The sequence below is a fragment of the Sprattus sprattus genome (assembly GCF_963457725.1).
Source record: "Sprattus sprattus genome assembly, chromosome: 2".
Taxonomy (NCBI): domain Eukaryota; kingdom Metazoa; phylum Chordata; class Actinopteri; order Clupeiformes; family Clupeidae; genus Sprattus; species Sprattus sprattus.
This window is the reverse complement of record NC_137921.1, coordinates 15,718,849-15,740,913: the sequence shown is the minus strand read 5'-3', so window position 1 is coordinate 15,740,913 and position 22,065 is coordinate 15,718,849. Positions and strand designations below refer to the sequence as shown.

At 41.7% G+C, this 22,065-nt stretch overlaps 1 protein-coding gene across 1 annotated transcript; it reads left to right on the top strand.

Moving 5' to 3' along the window:
* Positions 1–206: 206 nt before the first annotated feature.
* Positions 207–21,464, top strand: lin28b (lin-28 homolog B (C. elegans); the record flags this gene model as incomplete). The annotated part of the gene is made up of 3 exons (XM_080858697.1): positions 207–422; positions 13,199–13,386; positions 21,176–21,464. 3 exons carry the CDS (start codon positions 207–209, stop codon positions 21,462–21,464), a joined length of 693 nt encoding a protein of 230 aa, XP_080714823.1.
* Between the last annotated feature and the right edge of the window lie 601 nt (positions 21,465–22,065).

Sequence of the window (22,065 nt, the reverse complement as noted above, 5' to 3'; positions counted from 1 at the left end):
CATCCAGTTCTTCAACTCGTTTCTTCAAAGCATACCCAGCCAATCAATCGATCTCAAATGAACATATGTGTTGGATAGATGCACAATAAGGGGTTTGATCAGCCAAATTATAAGATACCAGAGATAGTTAGCCTACTTTTGAACTTTAACCGTTTGTAAAACACCTTGCAGCCTCAAAATCAGTCATGAACTAACCGAAATCGGTTATGTGCTGTACAGGAGGGGCGAGTAGATGTGGCGGAGAGGTCCCCGCTACGTCGCCCGAGCAGGAAGACCGGAGCCCGGCTCAGCCCCAGTGCCCGGTCCTGACAGGATCCGGACACTGCAAATGGTTCAACGTTCGGATGGGGTTTGGATTTATATCTATGACCAGCAGCGAAGAAGGTCCAGTTGACCCCCCGATGGATGTCTTCGTTCACCAAGTAAGTTATGTTTGGAGCAACAGCAAAAAAAAGTATGCAGTGTACTGTCTGGCGAGTTCTACCATCTATATTTGTTGGCGTGGTGCTCGTGGTTACGTTTCAATGTAACGCGCCAAGCATTTCCTTTGAGACGGTAAATGTGAGTGACCATTTGTTGCTACTTTAAGACATAAGGTTACATCTTCACCAGTGGTGCCAATGATGACGTTCATCTTGTTAATTTGTAACATGTATAAGCTCATTCCCCTCCAGTAATCTGCGTTTATATTAGTATTTAACGACAAGTTCTGGCAGCGTGAACATGTCGGGTGCCCTTAAAGCGGCACGAAAACTCCTCCGACTTCCAGCGCCTTGTCTTATTCATAGCCTACAACCAAAGTATGACAGTGTTCGTAAGCTACTTTTCTTTGCCCTCACGAACAGAAGATGGCTGATGGCTGATGTTGGCAACCTCTCTCTTTCGCTCTCTCTCTCTCTCTCTCTCTCACACACACACACAAACACACCACATAAACGTTTTAGTTATGTCCAGTTGAGATTAATGTAAGTGAATTCACTGCACTGCACTGTATAGTTATGCAGCAGAAGCTGACGAGCAGCCGAAGCCTATTGCGTTTGCTGTTAGCTGAGCGATGACAGACACCCTCACGTGCCGATACTGTGTCCACGACAAGCCAGAGTTGAGTTTTTGATTATTTTTTAAGTAGGCCGTATGCTCGTCATTGAGAATGGCTGGGACTAACATCTTCGTCTGCTGGTAGGCCTAGAGTAGGCTATCACCTCAATATTTTTGTTTTCGCATTTCCTAAAGGAAAAAAACAACAATACTAAAGTAGACTTTTGTCCCTCCAACCTCTCACTGCATGTCTCTAAATCGCCATTTTTACGGTCTCATAAAGCAGCCTTTTAAGACTGGAGGAGGGAGACAGTGAGTGAGAATAATGAAAGCGAGGCCACTTTGCACCATTTCATTTTCCCACCACTCTGGTTTGCCTGTTTGTTTCATTAGCATCTGTACCACTTCATTGTGGACCTTTTTAACGCTCAAGCAGCATGTGGAGAAAACTACGGCATGGAGCCCACTGTTCAGGATTGGTCCCGCGGATTCTGCTGTTTCTAGGCCTAAACGAGTTGATTTCGTGGGGTTAGGACACAGGAGATGTTAGTTTGTCTCCGTGTTTTAAACTTTGAAAACGTACCTTTATTGCGTGGTCAGGAATGATTCTGTGTAATATATTGAAACGTAATCAACAGTCCTATTATGTGACTTTTACGGATCAGAACTTGGTTAAAGGACTACTAAGATTTCACCAACATAATCTACAACTTTAATTTCCCCACTCTAGAAGTTTTCAGTGCTGCTCTAAACCTATGCACCTATGCATTGCATGTTAGGTATTTGGCAGCAGTAACATTTAAGGAACATTTATAAATATTTCTGCCTAATATAGAATCATGTAACTTAACATGATGTGATGGGTCCTGGGAAAAGCACGGTGAAGAGAAGCACATGAAGTGCTTCAGTGCAGAAGTACAGTTGATGTACATTATTCTGTGTAAGAAAGCTTTTTAGGTTCATTTTCAGTTTACTCTTGTATGTTTTGCTTAGCAGACTTGTAGTTTTACCTCTCTGAGTGATTTACTCAAATTCATTTGCTGAAGACATTACGATTACATTAGATTTGAACTTGTATTAATTTCTACGCTTATTTGATCATTTATTCTTCAATTTATTCCACGGTTTATTTACCCATGAGAGTTCATTAGACCAGTAAGTAATAACCTTCTCAGTGTTTGTATTTAGAACGTTTTACATTGAACATTTCCTGACATATTCAGCAGCCGGGTTTACCCACTTAGTGTCTTCATTGCAACACACACACACACTCTCGCTCTCTCGCTCTCTCTCGTACCAAGGCACATTCACACCGACCTCCCACAAACACAAACACAGACACACAATAACGCGTGGAGTTTCTGTTGCTGTGGGATAGTGGGCCATCTGCGGCGGGGTAGATTGCACGGCTCTGCGCGGTGGCCGTTGGGCAGCAGATAAAGCCTGCACTGCTGAGTGAGTTAGCATCTGTGTGTGAGAGACTGATTGGGTGTGATCCTCAGCCTAGTACACCGGAATGTTGCTGAGCGAGAGAGAGAGAGAGAGAGAGAGAGAGAGAGAGAGAGAGAGAGAGAGAGGTGGGGGTGGGACATGGGGTGAAAAAGTAATGAACAAAGAGATATAGAGAGGGAGACTGAGACAGAGTGAATGAGAAGATGAGATGAAGAGGGCCTGAGGGTGTGCTGGTTTGTATTGTTTTCAGTGCTGTTTTTTCAGTCAAGAACAAGAGGATGGTGTATGGAAGGAGTGTACTCACCGGGTAGAGGATCAAATGGGAGATGAAGACACAGGAATGGCAGGAGCAGAGACAGAGAGGAGATGAGTAAACACACCAGAGGAAGAGGAACAGTGTAAGTTAAAATGGCAGAGGGAGACCAGAAATAGTGAGAGAGAGAGAGAGAGAGAGCGCACAATAAGTAGAAGGAGAAGAAATGAGCCAACAGAGGTCATAAGTATGAATTGTGTATGTTTCTGTGTGTGGATTTGTGTTCCCTATAAAGAGAAAGAGAGAGTGTGTGTGTGTGTGTGTGTGTGTTTTTACACGTGCAACCTAGCCTATGTTCATGAATATTTCAGCATCTTCTTCACAGTAACACGACATACCCTCATCATATCCTTACTACTTAAAGTCTGAAACATACCATGACCAAAAACCTCCATTGTGAAAGCAATAGCGTCAAGGCTCCCGCCATCTCTGTGTATTTGAGTTCTTCTCCAGACCCTCCATGTTTGTGAAACGGATGGGAGCGCTGGGCTGGGGGCTGCAGCATGTGGTGGTTGGTTGAGCAGCTTGTGCCCTGACTGTGAGAGCAGTGACAGATGCACAGGAGAGCATGTGACTGTATGAATATGTAGAGACATTGTGTGGGGCCAGTTGCTGTAGCTTGACATGCAAATGGCTGTGTACATCGGGCAAAGGGAGACATGCTGCCCCAGCAAGCAGGCTGCCCCAGGTTCCTTTGAACTCATCATCCCCCACTGCTCTTAATGTATGTGTGTGTGTATGCAGTGTGTGTGTGTGTGTATGGTGTGTGTGCATGGAGTGTGTGTGTGTGTGTGTAGAGTGTATGGAGAGTGTATGTTATATCTAGTGACAAAAGCTTGAGACTGTGTGTTTGTGTGTGGCTTCCTCCCCTAAAGTATTCTTTAAAAGAAGAGATTCTTTACAGCATCGAGAGGAATTGTGTGTGAGAGCTTGTGTGCGTGTGAGTGTGTGTGTGTGTGTGTGTGTGGTGTTTTCACTTTTGAGTGATAGGCAGAGGCAAGAGATGTGTGTGCCTGTGTGTATGTGAATAAGATGGACAGAATGAGAGGGGCAGAGCGAGAGAAAGAGGAGAATGTGAAATGGCCCCTGTTCACTGCTGCCTCCTGATTCTTCATGATGGGTGACTGTGTTTACCATTGTCGTTATACTGTATATTCTGAGCCATGTGAGTTTGGTTTGGTTGTATTGTCATGAGTTGGTGTGTTTTTGCACACACACACACACACACACACACACACAAACACACACACACACAAATGTATTGACACACTACCAGTATGACTCTAATCTACATATGCTTGCTTATGTTGCAACATTTGTTCATCTATCTATCTCTCGTGGGTGGGTGCATGTGTGTGAAAGGTTCAAATGAGATGTTTTGTGTGAGGGTAGGGTGTGTGCCTTTTATGTGTGCGAGTGTGTGTTTTACAAGTTTTCAATGTTTGAATGTGTTCTTGAACTTGTGTGTGTGTAGTTTGTGTACTGTGTGTGTACTTTGTGTGTAGTGTGTTAGTGTGTGTGTGTGTGTGTGTGTGTGCGCGCGTCCGGGCGCGTCACTGTGTGTTGCGAGGTTAAAGTGGGCCCCTAGTGAGATTAACCTCTGGGCTGTTTCACCGTTTGGCATGTGGGCTCCTCCCCTCTCTGCCTGTAGATAGCCAGTATCTGGCTTTGTCTCAGCCACATAGGGACTCCTCCTCCCTCCCCACTCTCTGCCACATAGGGACTCCTCCTCCTTCCCCACTCTCTGCCTCACCAGTGTGTATGTTTGTGTGCGTGTGTGTGTGTGTGTGTGTGTGTGTGTGTGTGTGTGTGTGTGTGTGTGTGTGAGAGAGGATGAGGGAGGGGTGGGCAAAAAAAAAGACAAGAAAGTCTGTGGACATTCACGTGACTTCCTGCCGAAAAAAGAGACGCCCATATAAGGTGAAGATGGTGTGTAATTGGGAGGTGAAGGAGCTGCTTGTGAAGGTGATTGAAAATGAGCTGGAGGCATCATAGGACTTTACAGAGGAGAGGGAGGAGCCTCAGATTCTCATTGGCTGGAGCCAGGTTCTCATAGAGGTGACTGTGGAAATGTGTGTGTGTGTGTGTGTGTGTGTGTGTCATGAGAATTTGGAGGGTGTGCATTTTTTTTTATTTCCTTCTCTAAGAAGGTTGTAAGATTTGATGGTCTCACTCAGCATGAAGTAAGTGTGTGGGGTTGTAAGAAAGTGGTTTAAAATAATCACTGCTCATGAACATTAGAAAGAGGTGCTTAAGTTTAGCAATCTTCGGCAATCTCTTTGTTTTTATGTGCATAAAGGATCATGAAGGGGCTTTGCTGGTATTTTATTTAAGAATAAAACATTGCTGCATAATTGCCCTATGTTATTTCATTTCTGTGTCCCTGTAGGAAATTACCAATTTGTTATATACATAACAAGATATATGTTGATTTAAATAAACCTTTGAAAATAGGTCCCTGGCTGATACAAGCATTTACATAATTTACTGTTTTCATGATGAAAATAAGGCTGTTGTTAGATGCTTTTTATTCAGTTGAAGAACACAGATATATTTGTTCAAATCAAAACCATTCAATATTGCCAGCATGTGAGATTGAAACCTATTACTGGCTGTTTCATTTTCAATTGTCATTATGTTTATTTTGTTGATTTTATGAAGCATTTTTGTTACTTTGTTTTTCCCTGTTCTTCGTGGTTATATTATCACAATTGGTATTGTAAGTTGTTTGTTATAGCATGTTAGAATGCCTTTTAAGTGGACTGACAGATTTTATTCGATTAGTTTTCTGCGTCTTAGTGTGGGTAGTATAATGTTATACTTGTTTACATAAAAAAAGGAAATGTTAAAATCCACTTATGATACTTCTCAGTAGACTTACTTTATATTTCATCTGCTTAATCAACACGCTTTAAAAAGCTTTGTAATCCCTCATGCATGCGTGTCGGGAAAGTCTGTGTTGCAGCAGGCTTATTCCGGTGTATGTGTGTGTGTGACTTGTAAGAGTAGAGGCTTAGAATGATGTAGTGTGTCCTGGCAGATCAAATGTGGGAGCTGTCAGGTAATGTCAGGCCATGTGTGTGCGTGTGTGTGTGTGTGTGTGTGTGTGTGTTGATTTGAAGGCAGTGGCAGAGGAAGTTGGGGGGGGGGGGGGGGGGGGGCGGTGTTATAGTGGGAGAATTTGACTTGATGTTGAGACACTACTAAGCTTGTGGTACTGATTTCTTATGGGGACTTTAAGTGAGTGAAAAATGTGTTGTTGATTTAAAACAACTAGTAAGAGAATGAGAGAGAAGTGCGTGCGTGTGTGTGTGTGTGTGTGTGTGTGTGTGTGTGTGTGTGTGTGTGTGTGTGTGTGTGTGTGTGTGTGTGTGTGTGTGTGTGTGTGTGTGTGTGTGTGTGTGTGTGTCAGAGGAAGTGTGAAGGCTCTTAAGCGTTTGATGGGGGCAAGGAGGTGGGAGGTCACACAGGATAATGAAAATGTGTGGAGGAGGGCTTGGGTGTTACGTCGACGCCACTGGCCTTGATGGTGGATGTTTTCTCTCGCTCTTGCTCTCGCTCTCTTCTCTACAATAACTCTCATCCTCTCTCTCTCTGTCTTATTTGCTACCCAACTCACATTCTGTTTCTCACATCTTTTACCTGTAAAATGCTTTTAATAGTATAGACACACGCATGACACATCCATGAAGCTAGTAATGAAGTGAGTTCTGTTTCCTCTCTTCTCCAGCTTGTGTCACTTCCCTGTTCAGTTATTGTCGATGAAGAGTTTGGAAATGGGAGGTTGCCAGTCTGACAATGAGTCAAGCCTCATGCACCAGTGACTCACACACACACACACACACACACACACACACACACACACACACACACACACACACACACACTCATTCGCATATTCATGGCCATCAACACACACAAACACACATTCTTCTTTTTCTTACACTCATACACACACATACACACACACACAGGTCCCGTTGTTACATTTTTTTGTCCGCTCAGAGTCTAATGTCTAAGTCTAATGTCCATGAAAGGGAAGTACGAGTGTGTGGATTTGAGCCTCGGTGTGTGGATTTGAGCCTGTGTGTGTGTGTGTAGATTTGAGCCTGGGTGTGTGTGTGTGGAAGGGGGGTATTCCACTCCTGACCCCCAGGGTTGTCCGGCTGACCTAGTGAGACCTTGCATCAAATGAAGGTTTTGTTCCTCAGTGTTGATCGGTAGAGAATGCGCTCTCTTTCTCCTCCCTCCTCCACCCTTTCTCTCTCTCCCTCTCTCATTCTCCGTTCCCCTGCTGTCTTTGTCATACCCCCTCTGTCTCTCTCTCTTCCCCTCTTCCCCTGTCTCTCTCTAACTTCTCTCTTTCTCTCTTCCCCTCTCTCCTTCTCTCTTCACCTCTCTCCCTTATTCCTTTTTTATATCCTTTGTCAGCTCCTCTCCTTTCAAATCATTTCCCATCCCTCTATTTTTCTCTCACACTTTTATGCTACCTATCCATTTGTATGTTTGTGTCACTCTTTATCAAAAGTTTTTTTCTACACCTTTCTTTCTCCCTTCCTCCTCTCCCCCCTGGCATTCTCCTTTATAGTCCTTCCTCTACATCTACTCTCCTCCCAGTTCACAGGCGTGGCTCCACCTTCATGTTATGTTCTCCCTCTATCTCTTTTTCTCTGACCTGACGTAACCTCCACATGTAAACGGAGTGAGGGCAGGACATCCGTTGGGTCACTGGACAACACACGCCTGCCACTCCAGCTTCTGTTTCACACACACACAGACACACACACACATGCTCTCTCTCTTTCTTTCTCTCTCTCTGCCCCCTTTTCTCTTCCTATCCCTCTCACTCTATGCCACACACACACATGCACATGTTCTCTCTCTCTCTCTCTCTCTCTCTCTCTCTCTCTCTCTCTCTTACACACACACATGCACATGTTCTCTCTCTCTCTCTCTCTCTCTCTCTCTCTCTTACACACACACATGCACACATGCTCTCTCTCTTTCTCTCTTTCTAACACACTCACACACACATACATCCAGAGAAAGACTCCTTAAACCTGTTTCTCTTGCATCCTTAAACTCTCATTCTTACGACGGATGGTGTTGTCCGCTCCATCATGGAGACTTGAGCGCTGGTTTGAATTTTAAGTGAGGGGGGATCTCTCCCGTCTATAGCGTGGCAGAGAGGTTTCAGCCCCGCGCAGCACGACCGCACAGAAGAGAGAGTGAGATGGGGAGGGGGTGGGAGGTGCTCAGGGGGAGGGGCCAGAGAGACGAGCCTCTTTGACCTTTGACCTGAAAATGGCAAGAGGCTGCTGTCACGGAGCAATGACGCGCTCGCTCAGGAACTTCCTGTAGACTACTGAGAGGCCCACTTAAGCCTGCTCCCAGATCAGTGATTAGTAGCAGGCACCAAAATTATGGGGATCCATGCGGAGGTTGAGATCCTTCCAGAACGTTCTAGGTCTGTGTGGAACTGTAGGTTTTACTGCAGCAATTCTTAGCAGAGACCACCAGACAGTATTGGTTTCATTGGCTTGGATCACTGGATTCTTATTACAGATGCAAAAACAATAAATTAGTAATGAGTTAGGATCTTAATTTCACCAAATATACCGAGACTGTGTGTTCACAATTAAGCAATGCTTGTTCGATTGTTCATCTAATTGGTACCAATTGGCTACAGAGTTTTTAAAAATAGAAAAATAGGTTTAGTCCTTGGGCGGGGGCATTCAGCTGAACCCTTTCACTATTGTTACCAACCTAAGAGATAAGCCATCGGAATTATGTGATGGGGTGTAAGTGTGTGAGTGTATTGATGGGTTTGCTCAGGCAGTATGACTTCACTGTTAAATTACATATTGAATGAGAAAACACCTTGCCAAGTTGATTTTCACTCGCTAATGGATCCACAGAAGCAGAATGACTTCTATTTTGAGACTTAATTGCTACAGCCTATTCTGTTGTGTGCTTGCATTCCATAATAACACTCAAATTTGACCTTAGTATTACCACCTCTAGTTAAACGTCTTCATGATGACAAGAGTTAATTAGAGTACATTAAGTTATTGTACATTAGAGTATAACATATTTAAATATAACTGTAAAGATAATTGTAGTTATATTGTAAACAACACTGTAGCTATATATTTTACATGTTTAAGTTGTAAGATGTTGACAGTTTTCATTTGATATTTTGGTAATGGTGAAACTAAGGTAGAAGGTAAATCAATGCCAAGTTTCTGAAACGAAAAACATTTGTAAAGCTTGGTATGCACTGTGTGATTTTGGGCTGTCCCTGACGAAAGATCATTAGCGTGAAAGAAACGCTCCAAAAAAGGTGGTCCTTAGTGGCACTGTGATAGAGGTTCAAAGATGGCCGTCATGGCCTTGCGACCAGATAGCCAAGATAGTCTGGGACAAAATTCTGACAGTGTCAGAAATTTAGGATAACAATCTCACAATGTGACTGCTGCTACGACTTATGTCTACTAACCAACCAAATAGAATGCAGCATGAAATGGCACACCGATCGCGGCCAACAATTCAAGTGTTATCATCGTACAGTCATCAAATTCTTTAACCGTATCTGTAGGAAAGATGGTAACAGCCACAAAGATGTTTGTCCCTTTCTTTACAAAATCATCACTCATAAACCAGATCAGGGTGTTTTTTGAATAAATGAAAAACACATTTAAAAAGCATTGAAGCATTCTGATCGATCCTTTGATCCGTTGATTTTTCATTTTCTGAACAGAGCTATTTCCTCTCTGTCGCTTATTTTTCATCATTCACTTCCTCAGTCACTGTGGTGACTTGGGATTGGCAGTGAGAAAAGCTTCTGTCCTCCCCCACCCTTCTCCGAGCACAGCCCATCCCAAAACATCCAACATGGCCTCTGCCAAAACCACAGCCAGCATGACCAGGGTGGTCGATTGAGGAAACAACTCACTGAATTACTCACTGGAAACACAAGGGCAGTTTAGAATGAGAAACTTTAGGAGTACTTTTAAAATTTGACCCCAAACTTGAATAGTTTCAAAAGATGTGTCACAGGTTTATATTGATGTAAAGTTATGTTATCTGTGTAATTGTTGGTGTCGCTTGTGTCATTCTAGGGTTGTAGATCAAGTTCAGTGTTTGGAATGCTGCCACTTTAGAACTTGAGATCACTGTTCATTTGTTGCTATTTGTTGCTATTTATGTGTCTAGTTAAAAAACCTACTAAGATGGTCAGAGTTATATACTTTACCAATTCGTTATTGTTTTTTAAAGAAAATATTTTCTTTCGAAAACATCATACGGGGGATGGGGTTTAAAGAATTTGTTAAGCAAATGTAATAACCTTCTAAACATTAAATTACTCAATATGTTTTTATCAATAAACAGTTGGAAGTGAATTTTTTGAAAATGTTGAGTTTAAATGCTCACGAGGAACTGGAAAGTCAGTTAATATTGAAACCTACATAAGATTTTCTTAACCACAGTTCAGACTCCCTTACACACACTTAAAAATATAATTATACAATCATATTAGAAACAATTACGTTATAGAACAAATTGAGCTAATTTTCTATCTAAATTGCGGATGAAAAATGGATTTGTGGTGAAGGTGGCAGTATTGATCATATAAGGTCATGGAAGTCTGACCAAGTCTGAAAAACAAACCACAATCGAATGTGTGAAGGTCTTGAGCGTCCTTCAAGAGAAATACAATATTATTATAACACTGTATGTACTGGCCTTTGTGCATTCTATATATAAAAACAATGTATATGATTTTAATGAACCCTTTTGTATGAGTAAATGACTGAGTGAAATTGTAATTTCTACAGAAATTGAAAATCAATAAGTCATTTGTGTAAAATGAAAAAAGTCAGGCATAGATGTATCTAGAGTGAATTGTTGTGATTTAGCTTTGTGTTGTTCGTCTCTGTTTTGTGGAACATCTCATCATAACAAATCAAACTTAATGACACGTTTGACACATTTATAATCTCATCATTTTACTTTCTTAGATGTCATCATGTCCTTCATTATGTTTCCCTTTGTCAGAGAAGTATTAATGTGGTTAAACAGCTCTGAGTTTTCACCATAATCATGAATTGTAGAAGAATTATACAATAGAGAGGACTTCAAGTGAACCATACGGTTTGACTAAAATGGTCAGAGTCGATCTTTTATTTTTTGTTATTCATTTATTATTATTTCTGAAAGGTACTATTAGAGTAAACATGCTTTGGTGAGAGCTTACTATTAGTTGTACTATTCTTATTGTTTGTTTAATTTCTTGTGTTTGCGTTTTTATTTTTGTTCATTTATTGCGGTGTGTGGTTTGCTTGTTTGTTTTGTTTGGCTGTCTGCCTGCCTGTTTGCCATGGAGAAAGCTACCCGCCTGATTTTCATTAAACTTGGTCAAAGTGTGTACCATGGGCGAAGGAAGAACCAATTAACTTTAGCAGGAAAGGATTCACAAGGATTCACAATGTTATACTTGTGAAATAGAGGTCTTCGATCTCTGGGTGCCCTTGGCGTCTATTCTAGTGTTCCATCGGAGCCCACGTGTGCTTCCATTGTTGCATCTATTCCTGAGATCTAAAGAAGGGAAGACAGAGCTCACACTATCCCCTTTGATTCTTGTAACCTACTTCCTCTTGACTTTATCATTATTTTTTCTTCAACTTTGTTCTGTTTTCCTCCCCCTTGTCTCATATCCCTTGTCACTCTCTCTATATATATTTCTCTCTTTCTCTCCCTCCCTCTATGTGTATATGTGTGTATGTGCATGTGTGAACAAGCCGTTGAAAAGACTATGACTTTTATTGATGCTAATTTTTATAGACTACCTTTTAACACACCATGTCTTGATCCTGCACCTGCTGTATTGTGTGTCTGGTAATTTAATGGCCTTAGTTAAGTCTTCTAGTTCAGGGCGTGGTTTCTTCACCAGTGCAGAGCCATCATAAATCACAGTATTCCTTGACCCTAGCGTGTGTTTGGTTTGTTCAACTGAAAGTCAGTCATGTTTAAACTGCAGATTAATCTGATTCGATGATGGAGTTGACAGGAAATGACATGTATTGGGTGTGACGAAGAGAGGCTTCTGAGTTGGGACTGAGAGTTAATCGGTAGAACTTGGCATACACAAGGCTATTAGAAGTGAGAAAGTAGAGGGAATGTAACTTATAAGATTGGGAAAACCATATTTAATCGAGCAATACTTTTTAAAATGTGCAATATGAACCATCTAAACTATTTTCAAGCTAATATCAATGTTCTTATGACAATTCTTTAATTTGTTACACAGTTCTAAATTAACTTAATTCGTTCTTTTTTTATCCATCATTGATTTAAAAATACTGAGAAGAACTGATTTACTGAGTTGTATTGCACTGTAGTTCTCATTTGCGTGCATTGCTGGGGTCCCATTACATTCCCACTGTAACATGGATGTCCTCTTCATGTGCATGTCTGATGCACCTATGGGTGGAAATCAGCCTCAGCTTAGCAGCATTCAGAAACACCAGAAGTATCTAAGGGTACACGTGCTGATCTGGCTACATCTGCCAACAGCATGGTATCAACATTATGCCACTTATTGGCAGAGCCTCCACGTTCCTGCTACCTACTCCCTAGCCATACCTTCATCTTCTTCTTCTTCTTCTTCTTCTTCTTCTTCTGGTTTTTCTTCTTCTTCTTCTTCTTCTTTTTCTTCTCGGTTTTCTTTTTCTTCTTCTTCTTCCTCTTCTTCTAATAATAATGATAACAAGAAAAATAATAAAAAGAAGAAGAACACATTTTAAAACATTGTTTAAACCATTGATAAGCAATCTGATGTGATTTCTAAGCTGGGCTATTGGGTGTAGGCAAATGTATTTTTTTGTCATTGTTAAATGTTTATTTCTTAGTATTCACAGGAATGTGCATTTTTTGTGAAACAACTCATCAAACTTGTGAAAACTAAATTAATTCATTTAATTTCTGATTTGAGTGATAAAGTAATACAAAATAATCACGCAAACAGTATTCACTGCACTGGTATCAAATGGGTTTATGACATGATTAATCATAATATTTATGCAAAGATATTACTCAGAGTGAGCTCATAATTGAAACAAACAAAAAACACAGCTATTTCATTATTTAAAAAGACTTTGACTTGGCTTCTTCGATAAGATTATGTCTTGTTCTCTCAGAAGTCCTCTCAGTATTGTAATATAAAAGGTTAATCAATTGTTATTACATGGGTTCATTTCTGTCTCACCAGAGAAATCTTGTTATGAAGGGTGGTGACCTTTTATTTTAATATAAAAATAATTTTTATAGCCACATGCTAACCCCATTTATGCTAACCCCATTTATGCTAACCCCATTGCGTGTCTATCCCACCAGAGTAAGCTGCTAATGGAAGGATTCCGCAGTCTGCGCGAGGGGGAGCCGGTGGAGTTCACTTTCCAGAGGTCCAGCAAGGGTCTGGAGTCTCTCCGGGTCACTGGCCCCGGGGGCGGGCCCTGCTCCGGCAGTGAGAGGCGGCCCAAAGGCAAGGCCCCGCCCCTCAAGCGCAAACCAAAGGGAGACCGGTGAGTGGGGGGCCATGGATGGGGAGGATGGGCGGGGGAGTGGAGAGAGTTGAGATTGTAAGGGAGTGAAAATGGCTGTTAGCATTCAGTTTAATTTGTGTGTGTGTGTGTGTGTGTGTGGGGGGGGTTGTGTAAGTTGACATTTTTTAGCATGTACTTAACGCATCACACATGTGAGACATTGTAGCCCATGGCTGTTACCGTTGTTATCACAGTTGTGACCAAGTGATTGTGGTGAGAATGGTGAGAGAATGGTGTCTTTTAATGAGGTGGTACGTTTGAATGGAAACACACCGAAACACTGTATTTCATTATTGTGTTGGTGTCTGAAAGTTTGGGATTTAAACAGTTTGTTGGTGTGGATGTATGAGTTATTTGTGTTATTATTTCTGATATTTTTAAGAGGAGCGTTTGAGTAGTTTTGTGTGAATAAAGCTGGTCACTGCTCTTACATGACAATGAAATAATGATGTGCTCGTTTAACATTCCTTGGCATTTGTAAAGGAGCCGATGGGATTCTTTTTGTGACTGCTTGCATTTTTTCTAGATAATTTCGCAAACAGGGCTTTTTATTTCCAGGGTGTTAGATGTGTTAAATGGAAGTTTGACACCCCTGAGTACACAACTGCTGGAGTAAAGGCTATTTAAAAATCTGTTCCTTTAAGACTAACACATCAACTCATTGCAAATTATACACCCTGTAATTAAGTCATCATGAAGGTGACGGTGGTGTGTGTGTGTGTGTGGGTGTGTGAGTCCACCCGCATGTGTAATACCTGGATTTTCCAGAGTGGTGTATGTTTAAGTGAAGAGTGAAGCTAGATGGTGTATTTGTGTGTGTGTGTGTGTGTGTGTGTGCATACGTTGGATGTGGATGGTGATTTGTGTGTGCATATGAATCCCCAACCTGAATGGTGATGTGTGTTTGTGTTTGAAGTGCCTCTGACTGACAGGAGGTCGTCCTCATCAGTGCCTGTTGGAATCGCGTCGCTGAGCGATAATGTGCTCTCTGCTCTGAGCAGGAGAGCATTTCCACGATGGCATTGATTGAGGCAATCACTTCACGCCAGCACATGACTGTTACCATGGTTATGCGGCCAACTGATTGCTACACAGAGTGGAGGCTTTTTGCACCGGGTGCATGCATACTATATTTAAAAGCTCGATTTATTTCAAATAAAGCTCAGCTCATTTTCTTCTGCTTGAGCGTGCCTGAGAGGTAGGAGAGAGGAAGAGAACTGAAAGCTGAAGATCTCCTTTATTTACACAGCCATTGAAATCTGACTCTTTCTTATATCTGCATATTTTTTATTCTTGTTTAAACATGTCATCATTTGTGACCTGAACATAAGGGATCCATCTACACAGATGTGACATTCTGGAACATTCCACGTGCAAAAGCTGTAATGTTCAATTGAAACTGAGGTCAAAATGAAAGAGGCGTTTATGTCATTGTCGATTTCCCCACTTGGGGCCTGATTTACTAACAGGATTGCGCCCATTTTCTGGCGTAAAATAGCGGTCGTAACGAAAAACGGTATTTACTAAGCTGGCGCAGCGCATATTAACGCTTTGAGGGTGTGTACATGCAAACAGGTGGGATGGTTCGGAAACGTGGGTGGTAACGTAGGCGTGTAGCGCTATTTAATGGGAGGAGTGCGCCTAATGATGAACTGCGTGGTATTTACTAAACTGCCCGGCGAGCGCACATCTCTGATTTGCAGGCTAATTCTCCGCCTCATAAAAGCACGTCTTAACCAAGCGCATTTCCACTGAGTCTGAAAACGTTGATATGGCAGCAGCAAGGCAAAGACATAGACAGAGACAGCGAACAGAAATATTTGTTTCAACTCGTATAATTCATATATTCATATATATGAAATTAAATTTTCCGAACGTAATTGGAGAAATTGATCGCACCCACATGCAAACAGTCCCACCTTCAATCCGCGAACACGTTTACCGACAGAACGCACACATATTCAATGAATGTCCAGGTCATATGTGATGCCAACATGACCATTACTTACGTGGAAGTGGTCTGTCCATGACAGTTTTATCTTTCGGAATAGTGCCATTTATCCATGATTGAGCAACGGTGATTTTGGAGAGGCCTGTCTACTTGGTAAATGTATTTGTTTCAGTGGGGATATATTGTAGTGAACCCATGTCCCTTGTAGAACGTATTAATCTCGCCATGTACACATATATATTGTTATAATAGACAGTTTATGCATTAATGCCACCAATAGCATACTATTTATAATCGTGTTCTTTTAAACATCTCGCTGTAGATGATGGCGGGCAAAACAACAATATAACCCATTGAATCAGGTTCAGTGATTGAGCGATCTATTCGCTATCTATTCGCTATCTATTCGCTGAACCTTAGTTTTTTCTTCCTCGAATCTCCATGGTGGCAGTAACTTGCTGGCAAGTTCTCCAGTCTTTTAACGGTGCGCTAAATAATGATTGCCCAGCGGGTATCTGGCTTGATAAAAAAATGCGGGGAATCACCGTGCGTTAATGTGCGCCTGGCAAAGATGCGTTCGCAAATCAATCTTAGTAAATCAGGCTCTTTAAAGGGCGGAGTAAGCACAGTTTGCCCAGCGCAGATCTGGCTTGATAAATACCAAGTAAAATGCGCAAAAACACCGTGCGTTAATTTGCGAACGCAGATTAAGAAGCGCTCGCATATTAGTAAATCAGGCCCTTGGTCTCAGTGAAATATTCTATTGGTGTTTGAAATGGATCCAGTAAATCAAAATGGATTCACATACAATCGCATAAAAACAGTTTTAAGTCATTGATAAGTTGATAATGCAGATTTAAAACGAAATTGAAATCTTCCATTCAAACTTAGCAGTGTAAATGCACCTTGAGACAGGATGTGACCTACATCACACCTTCGCTCTGTGACGCTATGTGAAGGGAAAAGGCCAATCAACAGCCAAGTCAAAGTCTTTCATGGTACTTCAACATTGTAATAATGCTGATTAGTTTGACGTGAAGGGCTCACAATGAAGCACAGAATCTCAATTTCATAGTCAAGCCTACTAGTTATTCACCAGTGGGTAAATGACATACCTTGAATTGCACATAGTCTCCCGCTGCATTCAGAGTGGTGCACCATACCTGTAGTTTTATAGCGGCCCGCTCAAATATCTAGACACATTTAGCCAATTCTAATTATGATCATTTGATCATGTCAAGCCTATCACCTTTATATACTTCCCATATACATCATATATGTGTAATGTCATTTCTTAAGGTTAAGGAAGGAGGAATTGTTGCTTGGGTCAATATGACCCTCCAGGGTTGGGAATATTTAATTCTTGTGATCTTTAAATATTTTTTTTTTTACAGATAACACATTAAATAATGCAAAATGCAAAATGAACACAAGTAGATGGAGATCATGCCAACTGGATATATATTAATTCGAAATAAAAAATCAAAATATCGTAAAGAAATCAATCATAATCATAATTTGATACAAAAAAGGCACAATGTGGATATAAAGAGCGCCTACTAAAAAGCACTTAATAGACCCTCACAGATCAACGCAGTCCACAGCCATGAGCACTAAGGCAGGCGTGTGTGGTGACAGAGGGTGTGAAATGAACACAGGTCCTCTTGGTCAGAGGTGGAAATGTGTCAATCCTGTATCTATATCTATACAGTTCAGCGCTTTGATCTTTTATTAAACCTGTGCAATCAATGGGAGGAATATATGTGGACAGTATGAAAGGATTCAATTACTTCTCGAAGACTGTATCCTGTGTGTGTGGTATACATAGAATTATTCATATACAGTGATGTTACGTCAAGCCTAAATCTACACTATATGTTATCGGCTAAAAGCCTGTGATGTGAAATCACTGTTCACTGACTACTGTTGTCACGAGTGGAGAACAGAGACCTAGTGGATGCCGTGGCCTTGATGTAATGCACAAACATTATTTGATAAAAAAAGAAGAAAAAAAACCCCCAACAAAACAATTTACCTTGTTCGTCGTCTAAGAAAGATGGCCTTGGACGTGGGTGAAAATGGGTGTTTTGAGTTTCTCTCGTTATCTCTGTCCTTCGCCCTCTGCCTTTATTAACTTCTATTGTTGTAGGCATTTTTGGAAGTGCATTAGTCTGTGGGAAGGGACATTAGTGTTCTTAAGTGCAATTTATGGTCGGCTTTTACGCAGGCACGCAAGATACGCAAAAGCCCCTTTTAGCTAACTAAATTGGTATAAACCCGATGGGGGTTGCTGTAAATATTTGACAGAGAAATATCTATGAAGATATGCCTCAGCACTAGTGTGCCAAGAAATGGAGCAGAAGTTTCCTAATGATAGGAATTGAAAATCGCAGATATTTTCAAAAAGGCCTTGGTATGTGTTATTATATTTAAGGATGTGATCAGAGCAGATCCCAAGTCCATGGGGTCCTTCATAGCACAATTTTTTGAGTGGGACTTGATAAAAAATTAGTATTGGTAATATTCTCTAACAGGGAAGGAATCACAGAGTAACTCACGATATGACACTATTTCGATACGTTGCCAAAGATACCAATACTGCAATACTTTATATGTTGCCTGACAATCATCTATGATACATAACGATATCTGTGTAACTGACGAAGAAAAGATTTAGGCTAAAAGCAAGAATGATGTTTTCATTCACTCCACTTGGTGCCCGTTTCACAGAATTTCACAACTGAGATAAAGCTATGTACAACAAAGAATTTTAGCTTAGATCTCTTTTAATCATTCTAAATAAACAAGTTAATAACTGCCCTTTGTCTGAAAAATTATTATTGATATTTAGGTGTATCAATCCCGTATTGCCAGCAAAAATATATATTTTGTCCTATTCTCTAACAGTTTGTCTCAGTGGCTCACAAAAGGGTTCAGTGATACTCTGTAACATTCAAATATATAAAATATATAAATAACAGCTATTGCCCATCCACGTCTGAGACATGGTATAGAGAACACTGTGTTGAGAAACGACTGGAAGAGGAGAATGTGTTTCTTTAAGCCGTACTGTGCTGGAGAATAGAGTCCCCACGAGTGAAATCATGGAGTTAAAGCTTCCTACTTATAGTAGCAATGAAGATGAAGTCAAGTATGGCTAGGATCTTTTCATAACATCTTCATTTTAAAATGTCTTTGAAATTAAATATAGCCATCATAGCTTGCACAGATGAGGCCGAGGAAAGTCATACTGTGGTCCTGGTAGCAAACAGCACTGAGTGATCACAAAGTCTTTTATCTTGCGTAATGCAATTGTGTGAAAACAACATTGGCTTCATCCCATCTTATCTCATTTAAGGTGTACTAATGGAAAAAGGGTATCAGGCTTGCAGTCGGTTTCCTTAATAATCTAGACTCAGGTGTATGAATAGCCTTTAACAGTTTATAGAGTCTCACAGGCTGTTCCTAGATCAGTCTCAGCTCATTTCTGCAAATGTGCCGACCCCAATGCTTCACTGCTCAGTAGTGCCACCTAGTGTCCACTGGTCATGCCACTGAAAACAGCTGTAGTGTGTCTTCCATGCACAGAGAATCGGTTGGGGGAAAGAAGACAAATGCTTTGTCTTCTGGTGGTCAGATAGAAAATTGGACATCATATTGCAGGTATGTGTGTGTGCATGCATGTGTCATGGTAGGTTTTTTCAGGCAGTATGAGCTTACTGTTACCGACATCTTGAAGGAGAATGTGTTGGGAAAGGAAGTGACTTGCCACCCAGAGTCTCCGATGCTGATGTGTGTGTGTGTGTGTGTGTGTGTGTGTGTGTGTGTGTGTGTGTGTGTGTGTGTGTGCGCATGTGTGTATATATGTGTGTGTGTGTGTGTGTGTGTGTGTGTGTGTGTGTGTGTGTGTGTGTGTGTGTGTGATTATGTCACGTCCTGTCATTCTCTTGCTTGCCTGCTAACACCTGTTATCATGCAGCTACTGCACTTAGCATCAAGAAGCACACCATGTTCACTGCTGTGAAGGAGATTGATACGATGTTCAATTCAAATCAAATGTTCAATGTTACACACAGACAGACACACACACACACACACACACACACACACACACACACACACACACACACACACACACACACACACACACACACACACACACGCACACACACACACAAAACGATCCGTGATTAAATGTGCCCCACGTGACAGGGAGAAATGAGACCCTCTATATTTAGGAACAGCCTAATGTCATCCCAATAGTCTGTTGCTACCATGCCCACTGATCACCATGGCAACGAGCAGCCCCTTAGTTACCCACAAGGTCTCTGCATAAGTCTCGCACAAAGCCAATTAATTAAATGAAGATATTGTCACCAGATTGTTGTCGACAGCTTGAAAGCCTTTTACACAATTCAACCGACATCTCAATCCCGTGGCAGAACTAAGGGGATAAGAAGCTTGACACTGACAGGCTATAGGGTTTCTCTGTCCTTTGGTCAGCTGAAAGTAAAGTCCGGCCAGTTAAACTGTGGAGTTTTGTCGGGCTACTCTGTCTTCCCTTCAGTTGGAACACTTAGTGATTTCCTTGCCATGGCTGCTTGAAAACAAATTTCAGGTTTTTTTCCATCGTTCCATTTCATACCCATTGATGGTTGATCTGCCTAGAGATCCCTGATGGGTGAGCTCTCCATAGCAGCGACGTCTTTGCCATATTCAATTTGATTTAATTTGAATCTTATTACTATTGTGTTTTTTTTCTATATCTAAGAAGCAGCACAGACATTTCACATCTTTATACAAACAGTTGTTGGATTCAAGTGTGAAGTGTGCTCAACTAAACCTGGTTCTATTTCATTCCCCTGGCCTTGATACAGGGAAACCTGATGACACATAGTGAGAGTTTCAGACACATACCAAGAGTCTGAGACATACGGAGAGTCTCAGACATATACTGAGAGTCTAACACATACCGAGAGTCTGATGACACATACTGAGATTCTGAGACATACACTGAGATTCTGAGACATACACTGAGATTCTGTGGCATATACTGAGAGTGAACAGCAGCCGGTCTGTCTCCTGACCATTGGCTTTGTGTCGTGGGAGCACGTCGCTTTGGACAAAAGCGTCTGCTAAATGAAAAAATGTCAAATGTAATGTCTAAATGGGAGCAGGTCATGGTCATGCAGGCTTGAATACCTGCTATAGGCATCTCACACTGTAATGATCTTTTAGTCCTGAGTATGTCCACAGTGCTGGGGGTGATATGTAGGCATGCAGTAGAGAACTTTTTTTTTGTGCTTCTGGGTGCAGGAGATCTTGGAGAACACACAGGCAGAATGCTTAGAATGCTTAGAATGATCTACAATGCTAGCATTTACTGCATCAGCTAAATAGACAGTTTCTTGCTAAAGTAATATTTTCCAGTGATGTCTTATTTTCTGGTGTTATGAGACTGGTGTTTGATGTGATGAACTGGATTTATGAGATCATTTTAGCAGTTGTGATATGTGAACATTGAATATGATTAAATGTGAGAATGTAGGAAATGATGAAGATTATTTCCTTATGTTCTACTGCCATCTAGTGGAGAAACAGAGAAAAGCACATACAAGGTTACTCTGCCATGATGGACAGCATTGTGTGACCCGGGTTGTGTTTACTGATATAATTTGATACTAGAATTTTTTTTCTATATGTGGTAGAGGCAAAGTGTTTTCTGCTATTTCTTACAGTTAGAGGACAACAACTAACTATTACTGAGTTACTAATGTGTAGTTGTATCTGACCCACGTCTCTGTGCCTTGCCTCCAGGTGTTACAACTGTGGAGGTCTTGACCACCACGCCAAGGAGTGCGGCCTGCCCCCCCAGCCAAAGAAATGCCACTACTGCCAGAGCGTCTCCCACATGGTGGCCCAGTGTCCACAGAAGGCCCTGGCACCCCCCTCCTCCAGCTCTCAGGACACGCAGACCTCCCTTGAATCCCACAGCCATGAGGAGGGGGGGCGCAGCAGCTCCTCACCCCAGGAAAGAAGCTCCTCTGCTGGGGATGAACCGCTGCATGGTGGACCATCTTCCCAGCAGCACTGGAGGAAGCCCTGAAGCTCTGGGGACAGCCTTTGACTCACAGCACACGAAGGGTTCAACCTTAAACCTCTCTCCTTCATCATCTTGTCCTCTTCCTCCTCCTATGTCCACCCCCCCCCATCCTGATGTCTGGACCAGCAGTATCTACCTCACAATCACATTCAGGGGGAGCAGTTCATCTACAGCCAGTGCAGCTATGCCCCCCCCCCCCCCCCCCTCCTTCGTATGGTTCGATTGTTTTCACTTGGCATCTCCATGGTAACTTGTCGTCAGGGTAACTGACTGGCTCTTAAAGGTGTCCTGTATCACCTGAAGCTCAGTGCAGCTCTTAAAGACTCCAATGCTAAAACGGAAGTGTACGTTTTCAGTATGAAAAAAAAAGGAAAAAGGCCTTTAAAGTGGGAGCTGTCTTAAATCAAAACAAAACTGCGAAGCTGAAGTCTGTCTCCCCCCAAAAGCTCTTTCAGGAAAAAAGAAACACCCCAACCTCTTCTCTGTTTTGCATCACCTCAGTGAACTGCTTTATGTCCTAAGTCTAGCAGTCAACCACAAAATAATTGCCATCACTTGCCATGTTGACTTCTTCCAAAAATGTTTCCCTTTTCATCCACAAATA